This window comes from Gymnoscopelus braueri (genome assembly GCF_963280865.1).
Source record: "Gymnoscopelus braueri genome assembly, chromosome: 8".
Classification (NCBI taxonomy): domain Eukaryota; kingdom Metazoa; phylum Chordata; class Actinopteri; order Myctophiformes; family Myctophidae; genus Gymnoscopelus; species Gymnoscopelus braueri.
In genome coordinates this window covers 1,369,264-1,379,169 of record NC_137609.1, presented here as the reverse complement: position 1 = coordinate 1,379,169, position 9,906 = coordinate 1,369,264, and the positions used below count along the sequence as shown (strand labels likewise).

General features: G+C 41.5%; 2 protein-coding genes across 3 annotated transcripts in view; one reads left to right on the top strand and one right to left on the bottom strand.

Annotated features, from left to right (window-relative positions):
- LOC308090092 (uncharacterized protein) overlaps nt 1-2,081 on the bottom strand; it is a gene marked incomplete at its 5' end in the record, with an annotated part of 9,520 nt that extends 7,439 nt beyond the window's left edge. Inside the window, one exon of the mRNA XM_080435120.1 lies at nt 2,050-2,081. Within this exon, the coding sequence (XP_080291246.1) occupies nt 2,050-2,081 (32 nt within the window). The remainder of the gene's footprint in view (nt 1-2,049) is intronic.
- Nucleotides 2,082-2,434: 353 nt separating this feature from the next.
- LOC308090391 (cornifelin homolog B-like) lies at nt 2,435-8,477 on the top strand. Of its 2 annotated transcripts, none has more exons than XM_080435546.1 (4): nt 2,435-2,457; nt 4,160-4,270; nt 6,457-6,611; nt 7,630-8,477. In XM_080435546.1, the coding sequence occupies exons 2-4, from the start codon at nt 4,165-4,167 to the stop codon at nt 7,750-7,752; spliced, it is 384 nt and encodes a 127-aa protein (XP_080291672.1). In that variant the 5' UTR covers nt 2,435-2,457; nt 4,160-4,164; the 3' UTR covers nt 7,753-8,477. The 2 variants fall into 2 exon arrangements, with proteins under 2 accessions (XP_080291672.1, XP_080291673.1); XM_080435547.1 differs by lacking the exon at nt 2,435-2,457 and adding an exon at nt 3,249-3,272.
- Nucleotides 8,478-9,906: the final 1,429 nt, after the last annotated feature.

The following is a 9,906-nucleotide window of genomic DNA, read 5'->3' as shown; positions in this document are numbered from 1 at the left end:
ATTCAACCACTTTTTGACTATGCTTGCACCTCCTGGTACTCCAACACCTCAGTGTCACTGAAGACTAAGCTTCAAACCTCCCAAAACAAACTGATTCGGCTACTCCTCGGATTGGGGCCCATGACCCACCTTTCTCCCACCCATTTTGCCAGCCTAGGCTGGCTCAGGGTGGAAGACAGGGTTAAACAACAAAAAATGGGACTGGCCTTCAAAATTGTAAATGCAAATTTGCCCGATATGCCCCCTATTCCTGCATATCTGAGTAAATACCTCCAAAAGGTTAGCGACACCCACAGTCACAATACCATAAAGCAAACATGGGCAAATTCTCCTTCTACAGCACTGCCACCCAGGATTGGAATAGTCTAACTCCATCCCTCAAAAAATGCAGTTCGCTGGGCTCATTTAAAAGAGCCTTAAAAAAATCACCTTTCAGGTGGCCAAAGGAGGAGGTAGTACCATTTTCCCGTTAGACAGCAGACCCCCCCCCCCCTGTTCTTGTACATATATTTTTCCCCCCCTCTTTTTTTTATTTTTTTTGTTGTACATAGTGATATTTTTTTTGCTGTTTTTTTGTAATGATATTCGAACTGTGGTGCCACTATATATGTATATGAATTGAATACCAAGGCCCTCATTGGAAACAAGTCCGCAAGGACTTTTATGAACGGACCTGTTAGACAAAGTATTTTAAATGTAACTGTGCTGTTTTAAATTTTTTGCCTAATAAAATATTCAATCAATCAAAAATCTATCAATCAATTTGATCCATATTAGTTCAACATGGACTGTAATGTACTGCTTCTCAACTTCGTCCAAATGGACCCTTATGGGTCCGTAACTCTGAGAGTGTACAAATGGGACCAAATGGAGAGAGAGAGACAGAGAGAGAGAGAGAGAGAGAGAGAGAGAGAGAGAGAGAGAGAGAGAGAGAGAGAGAGAGAGAGAGAGAGACACAGTCATTGTTTAATGTCAACAGCAGTAGGTGCAGCCTGTGGTTGGCATGCTGCTGTCTTTGTTCAGTGAGAGAGGAAGCAGGGCAGGACGGTGTGACAGACAGGTGCCCTTTCTGTTGGGACTCTGTCTACTCTTCAATTCAATTCAATTCAATTCAATTCAATTCAATTCAATTCAATTCAATTCAATTCAATTCAATTCAATTCAATTCAATTCAATTCAATTCAATTCCATTCCATTCCATTCAATTCAAAGGGGCTTGAGTGCTAGGGGGGTGAGGTAGAGTGAAGAGTTGAGTGCTAGGGGGTGAGGTAGAGTGAAGAGGTGCGTGCCAGGAGGTGAGTGAAGAGATGAGTGCTAGGGGGTGAGGCAGAGTGAAGAGTTGAGTGCTAGGGGGTGAGGTAGAGTGAAGAGGTGAGTGCCAGGAGGTGAGTGAAGAGATGAGTGCTAGGGGGTGAGGCAGAGTGAAGAGATGAGTGCTAGGGGGTGAGGCAGAGTGAAGAGGTGCGTGCCAGGAGGTGAGTGAAGAGATGAGTGCTAGGGGGTGAGGCAGAGTGAAGAGATGAGTGCTAGGGGGTGAGGTAGAGTGAAGAGGTGCGTGCCAGGAGGTGAGTGAAGAGATGAGTGCTAGGGGGTGAGGTAGAGTGAAGAGATGAGTGCTAGGGGGTGAGGTAGAGTGAAGAGGTGAGTGCTAGGGGGTGAGGTAGAGTGAAGAGGTGCGTGCCAGGAGGTGAGTGAAGAGATGAGTGCTAGGGGGTGAGGTAGAGTGAAGAGGTGAGTGCTAGGGGGTGAGGTAGAGTGAAGAGGTGCATGCCAGGAGGTGAGTGAAGAGATGAGTGCTAGGGGGTGAGGCAGAGTGAAGAGTTGATTGCTAGGGGCCAGGGGTGAGTGAAGAGATGAGTGCTAGGGGGTGAGGCAGAGTGAAGAGATGAGTGCTAGGGGGTGAGGTGGAGTGAAGAGGTGAGTGCTAGGGGGTGAGGTGGAGTGAAGAGGTGAGTGCTAGGGGTGAGGTAGAGTGAAGAGTTGATTGCTAGGTGCCAGGGGTGAGTGAAGAGCTGAGTGCTAGGGGTGAGGTAAAGTGTGAGGATATACCTTTTCAGACTGCGTTGGAACATGGTGTGCATTACTAAGAGTGGTGAGTCATATGAAGTTGTTTATGTCATAGACAGCCTCGCCTTATTTTCTTTTCTGTCGTGGATGTTTTACTGAATAACATTTAATAATCCCTACGTGACGTCAGAGGAACGCAGGACAAACTGGTCGGGCTGGCTCAGAAGAAGGTGTATTCTTCTATTAACTTTCACCTACCCTCGAAGGTAAAGCTCATAATTGTAGTTCACCAGGTGACGTACAGAGATAATCAATTATAGAATTCTCTCTCTCTCTCTCTCTCTCTCTCTCTCTCTCTCTCTCTCTCTCTCTCTCTCTCTCTCTCTCTCTCTCTCTCTCTCTCTCTCTCTCTGTCTCTCTCTGTGTCTCTCTCTCTCTCTGTTCACGCAGGTAAGATCACCCTCCTGTCTCCTGATCTTTGTTTGTGTAGTAAACTTATTAAATGCTCATAATAGCCATATATGTATATTATGTTTTTTCCTGACATCTGGTGATAATCATAGTCTGAGATAATGCACTGTACACTTAATTTGACTAGATTACGTTCTATAATTGTAATGAGGTATGCACAGGGTTGGATTTGTTTTGGGGGATGGAGGGGGGGACATTAATACATGCCTCTGCTTTTGATATCCCCCCTGTTGGTCATTCATTGTTATTCCCGGTGGGGATATGTTTTATCTCTGCTACTGGTCATGACTGAATTACACAGTGGTGTAAAGTAGCTACATTTACTTAAGTACTGTACAATTTTGAGGTATTTTTTACTTAACTGGAGTATTTCTATTTTTCAATACTTTTACTTCTACTCCACTACATCTCATAGACAAATATTCTACTTTTACTCCACTTCAAGTATTTGAAAACTTACTTTGTAGATTTTGATTATTATTATGAAACATACACTAACCGCTTCAGCCCTATATATTTAGGTCATTTGAAAATAGCAGATCTACAAGCTCAATGCATTGCGATGCGACACATTGTGAGCTTGTAGATCTGCTATTTTCAAAAGATTTGTATACATTTTGAACACTTGTGAAATAGGACATTCTGCATAATGAGTAGTACTTTTACTTTTTAGTAGTACATTTTGATGCCAATACTTTTGTACTTTTACTCAAGTACATTTTGAATTCTGGGCTTTTACTTGTAATAGAGTATTTCTACATCGCAGTATTGATACTTTTACTTAAGAACAAAATGTGAGTACTTTTTCCACCACTGATTACATACATGTATTTCCTTTTGGGAAATGTAGACTGTCTGATGTGTTTGACATCTATGTTTGATAAGAGCCCATTTGAACTATTTCATTACACATGTGTGTGTTAACCACATTAACCCGGGCATCCATATTTTGGGCAGATTTGTCAAAAACTGGCAAAAATATATGTGTTTATATTACTGAAAAATCTACAAGCTCACATATTGCATATTGTTTTGCTATTGGTCATACAAAGAAGTATATAGTACTGTAGGGCTTATGTGGTTACGATTGATTGATTGATTGATTGATTGATTGATTGATTGATTGATTGATTGATTGATTGATTGATTGATACAAATCAAATCCTGTACTGTACTGTATTCGCACGTAAATACTGTAGGCCTACTTAAGTACAATTATGAGGTACTTTTACTCTACTAGAGTATTTCCAATTTTCAGTACTTTTACTTCTACTCCACTACATCTCAGAGGCAAATATTGTACTTTTACTCCACTACAATTATTTGAAACTTTTACTTTACTAGTTGCTTTGTAGATTTTGATTATTATTACAAAACATACATTAACCACTTCAGCCCTATATACATTTCGGCCATTTGAAAATAGCAGATCTACAAGCTTGAAATGGGACATTCTGCACAATGAGTACTTTCCACTTTTGGTACTTTAAATACATTTTGATACCAATACTTTTGTACTTTCACTCAAGTAGATGTTGAATTCCGGACTTTTACGGACTTACCTCAGAATCAGAATCTTTATTGTCACATCTGCAGGTTTACATGTGGGTGAAATTCGTGTTTGTGCACACATTTCCCCCTTTAGTAATCGTTATGTAACTGTAGTGCTTGGTGTGTTCAGTCAGGATGAGCTCTAAACTGGAGATCAGACAGCCTCAGCCGGTGCTGGAGTCCACTGAGTCCAACGACTGGGGCTCTGGGATCTGTGACTGCTGTGATGACATGGCTGACTGTAAGATGCTATATATTTACATCTACATTTATATTTTGTTGCTGTCCGCCAGAAACCAGCTAACTCAATTTTTCCACTTTTGTATTTTTTTCCAAAAATCAGTGCCATTGAACACCCTTAACATCTGTGTGCTGGTAAACAAATATATTGAACCAATGAAAAGCATTAAAAAGTGCTTCTGACAAAAAAAACAGCTAACTCCACTGGATCCTCAAACCTTCTGCTAAAAGTCCACCAAAGGGGGGTGGAGTTAGCTGGTTTAGCTGACTCACTTCTTGAAAGTTACATTTATTTTATTTTATTGTCACGGCATTTTTCATGAAATTCATAAAATTCTCTTGAAAAATGTTTGACATTTCTGAAAATTTGAAATAGTAAAAAACTGTGATTTACTCACGACCCATAAAAATGGGTCCGCGACCCCAACATGGGTCGACTCCCGACCCACTGTCTGGGAAACAGCGGTTTAAAAAAATAAAAAACGCAGCATCAACAGGTATATTTACAGAGAGAGGAGGGGTTTGATTGATTGATTGAATTCTTTATCAGACAAACATTTTAATAGCACGAGGTACAGTCAGACATTTAGGCTAAAAGGATAAGTGGTGGGGCTGGGTGGGGGGTAGCTCTGGTCCATAGCCTAGAAGGAGTTCTCCTTAAAGAGGTGGTGCCATGGTTTTGCACTTTTTCTGTTTTTCATGTGTCTATGAGGTTGATAGAACTTCATTAAGCCCCCTGGTGGTGTTTTTATGGTGTTTTATGTCTTCTTTGACTATGTTTAGTTTCTTCCTGGAGGCAGAAACCTTGAGGGTCAAAAGTGCCAATAGAAAAACAGCGCTTTAGTGACACAGTAAAAACATACCCTCCCCCTCATTATCATAACACAACAGGTGTGGGCATGAGGAGGAGGAGGGACTAGGACAGGTGGGTGGTGCTAAGGTGGTGGAGGAGGTGCCAAGGTGAGAACCAGGTATACTTAATGAACTGAAGGCGTGTCCAAAGAAAAACTATTTTAACACTTTCTGTACACTTTTTTGAAAAAAAATCTTCCTCCTAGTATAACCATAATACCTGATGATTATGTTTTTTGGGGGGGAAAAAAATCACTGAAAATCACGGCACCCCGTCTTTAAGGCATGGGACTTTCGAGCCTTTGCGCTCGCACCACAGGCTGCACAGCCAAAACCAAGACGGTTTTATGGAGTTGAAAGCCAACTCTACTAAGTGGGAACACTCTGAGCCCCCCACCTCACGTCTAAAATACACGTTTTGGCCAAAATGTTAAATATTAATATGAGGTGGGGGGGGGGGCTCAGAGTGTTCCCACTTATAGTAGAGTTGGCTTTCAACTCCATAAAACCGTCTTTGTTTGGTGAGTAGCTAAAGTGTATTTTTAATTTTTACTGCAGACAAAAGGCTGTGCAGCCTGTGGTGCGAGCGCAAAGACTAGAAAGTCCCATAGCTTTAAGGAGAACTCCTTCTAGGCTATGCTGCCCTGCCAAGTCAAAGTGCAGTAACTACGTTTTTGGACACATCGACTTCTTTGTGTATCCCAAAGGTCAAATTAGCCTTTGTGATTTTGGGGTAGGCTATAAACAATTACCTCAAGAACAGATGTACAATTAGTGTAATATCACTTATATGGCGATATCTCATTTGGCTGACCAGTTGAATCACTTTTAAAGGGATAGTTCACCCAAAAAATGACTTATTTTCTATCAATTACAAACCTCATGAAGCCTTGAATTCATGGCTATTTGTTTGTTTCTGTCGCATTACTAAGCCAATAATTTGATGACCGGCGGAAAGATGCTAATGTATCCGGTAGGAGACACAAAGTTGACACTTTGAGTCTCCTACCGGAGCCGCCGCCGGTCATCAAATTATTGGCTTAGGAATGCGACAGAAACAAAAAAATCTCCATTCATTCAATGCTTCATGGGGTGTTTAATTGATAGAAAATAAGTCATTTTGGTGGTGAACTATCCCTTTAAACCAATTTTTCAGTGATTTTTAGTTTTCATATAGTTACTGCACTTTGCCTTGGCAGGGCAGTATGGATCAGAGCTAGGCGGGGGGCAGAGGATGCTACTACCAAGGTAGGTATTTGTAGAAATATAGTAGTGAGACTCAGATTAGTTCATTCTACAGTTTATTCATAGCCTGCACTCATGTGTTCCAACCAGGTTGTTTTGGGTTCTGGTGCTGTCCCTGCTATGCCTGCACCCTCACCAAGAGCTACGGACAGTGTCTTTGTCTCCCTCTGCTGGACATCTGTGGCTTTGTCCGTCCAATCACCATGTCAATGAGAGTGTCCATGAGGCAACGCTATGGCATCAAGGTAAAGTCTGTCTGTCTGTCTGTCTGTCTGTCTGTCTGTCTGTCTGTCTGTCTGTCTGTCTGTCTGTCTGTCTGTCTGTCTGTCTGTCTGTCTGTCTGTCTGTCTGTCTGTCTGTCTGTCTGTCTGTCTGCCTGTCTGTCTGTCTGTCTCTGTCTCTCGAGCACACACACACACACACACACACACACACACACACACACACACACACACACACACACACACACACACACACACACACACACACACACACACACACACACGCATATTCACACTGCTTGCCTACTTCTATGAATGTAGTAGTCGCAAAGTAGTAGCAAAACTATTTGCCACGGACAAGGACAAGTCTTTCCACGGACACATTTGTCCGTGTATGGACATATTGATGACCCCTGGACATGTACTATGTACTATGTTTCAGACGTGTGGACTCCAGACTTGGACTTGAGACTTGAGAAATTTGATGACTTTGGACGTTTAGAATTACTAGACCAATAACTTACAATACTTGGTATCGACTTGGACTTTTACACCAATGACTCGTGACTTGACTTCATCCCTCTCTTGACTTGAGACTTCAAGTCTTTTCAAGTCACTTGATACATTCCAAGCAAGCTTATAGGACTTGTTTGGGACTTGAAAAAAAAAGTTGGACCTTACTTAGGACTTGCCTGTCTTGACTTGGGACTTGACTTGGGACTCGAGAGCAAAGACTTGAGACTTGTACTTGTGCAAAACAGTGACTTTGTCCCACATCTGCCATGTTTTGTGCAGTGAGCTTGTAGATCGTCTATTTTCAAAAGATTTGTATACATTTTGAACACTTGTGAAATAGGACATTCTGCGTAACTTTTACTTTTGGTACTTTACGTACATTTTTATGCCAATACCTTTGTACTTTTACTCAAGTAATTTTTTTATGGACTTACTTGTAACAGAGTATTTCTACATCGCAGTATTGATACTTTTACTGAAGTACATAATGTGAGTACTTTTCCCCCACCCCTGGTGTTATGTGCAGGATACCATGTGCAGAGACTGTGTCTACGCTTCGTGCTGCACGCCGTGTTCCTGGTGCCAGATGAAGCGAGAGATGAAGAGACGACACATCCCCATCGTCCTCGTCAGCTCCAAGAATGTCTGAGCAGCAAATGGCATCACCGAAAAATAAATGACTTATTTTCTGTCAATTACTCACCTCATGAAGCCTTCAATACATTTTCTTTTGCTGCATTCCTGAGCCAACAATTCAATATTTGCTGTAACATGTGAATATACCATCTCTCACCAAAAATGCACGCTTTTCTTACCTTTCCAACTGGCCACAGAAAATGTATATCCAAAATGATCACTCATCCGGCCGTTTGTAAACACACCCGGTATCAGTGTGCGTAACCCAGAGAAAAAACAATCCAACCGCGACGGCCCCTTCTCTTGCAGCACACGTTGAAAATAGTGTGTCTCGCGAAATTCACTCAAGATAGAGCCGTTTTCATGAAAACGCTAAACAGGAAGTGGACGGAGGCGGAAATCTTCGTATGGCTTTATTTCCGGATCTTCTTCTTCTTCTTCTTCTTCTTCTTCTTCTTCTTCTTCTTCTTCTTCTTCTTCTTCTTCTCCTTTTTCATCTTCTTCTTCCTCTTCTTCCGTTTTATTAATAAACAACTCAAGAACAACCACAGTAACTTGAATGAATATACTTATTCATATTTATGTAATAAATTGTATGAATATACAGACAATACCTAACTCATGTGTAGGTCAATGTGTATGCATCCATAGATTGGTAACCATTGTAATTCATTCATTGTATCCTATTTTGTATAACTTTATATGTGAATTCTAGTAAAGCTAAATGTTTGCACTATTTGCTATGATTTCCTTGTTGTTCTATTGACAAATTCTCCCACTTTATGTGACATTTTTCTCTCACACACACACACACACGCACGCACGCACACACGCACGCGCACACGCACACGCACACGCACACGCACACACACACACACACACACACACACCACCGAAGGTCCGTGACAAAGCCTGTCGTTCCAACAACCTAAACTCTAAAGCTAAATTCTATGATTTAGGATGGAAAATAATCACCCCTGGTCTAGCGGGTCATGTTTGCATGGTGGAATTGTAACAGCTGAAATCAATAATATATCAGTATTCCAATATTAACCTGTGGGGCCGCATTAAGTGAAGGTGGGGGCCGCATGTGGCCCCCGGCCCCGGGCCGCCAGTTGCCCATGTATGGGCAGTCAGTTAGGCTATAATAGTAATCAGTTAGGCTATGTATGTTGATATGATTTTAAATATGACAACGTTTCACTGTCTATTAGGCTGCTTTCTCAAGCGCACAACGAAAAGTGCGCTCTGAAAAAGCTGTTGGTGGAAACGGTTCTGCACATTATCTCCGCGCAAAACGTCCCGCCAGAGAACGTGGCCGTGTTGATTGAGAGTGTTGGCTTTATGTGTTGTTGGGTCAGGTGTTCATTATTTTTGGAGTTTGGTGATTAAAAGCAGGAATTACGGCACATCATGTTATTACGATATTAAAAATCTAGTAATATATAGTCTCATATCACAATATCGATATAATATCAATATATTGCCCAGCCCTCCGGAAGGGCAGCGCTGCCCCCTTCAGGAGAGTGTCAGTATTACAATGTGCTTCTATTTGACATTTGTCATTTAAACCATTTTTATTGAAAATAATTATTAATTTCCAGACATTAAAGTGTTAAATTTTCTCAAGAAATAATTCGACTTTAAAGGAAAGATGTTTCTGACATCGCAAACATGGTCGAAATGTGGTTCAAATAAAATAATAAGTTGTAAAATAATGACGGTATAAATAACTCACTCAAAAAAAGGTTTATTAGGAAAAGCAACTACATACCAAGCAAACGGTCTCATTCAGAAGTAAATGCTGCATGCTGTTCTCTTCATCCACGGGGGAATTGAAGTGTCAAGCTCTCTCAGTCCAATTCACAGTCATCAGCAGTGTATTGGGAGGATATTGAAGACGTTTTTTGCTTTTTTCGCTGTTTAAGTGATTTAATTTAGGAAACCCAAAATAGACCCATCTCTGTCTGGCTACTGGACACATTTTCACCACCCCCTCTCTCTTGTCTCTCAGCGGTGGTGTGGTGTCAGCTAAGCTCATGCCTCAAATGTCCATGGACTGAAAAAGTATAAAAAGTCACCGGGATCACCGTGGAAGACCACTGCAGTCGACTCCAAGTCTACCCTGTGTCATCCATCGCTGTTCAAACACACAAGAGGTGAGTTT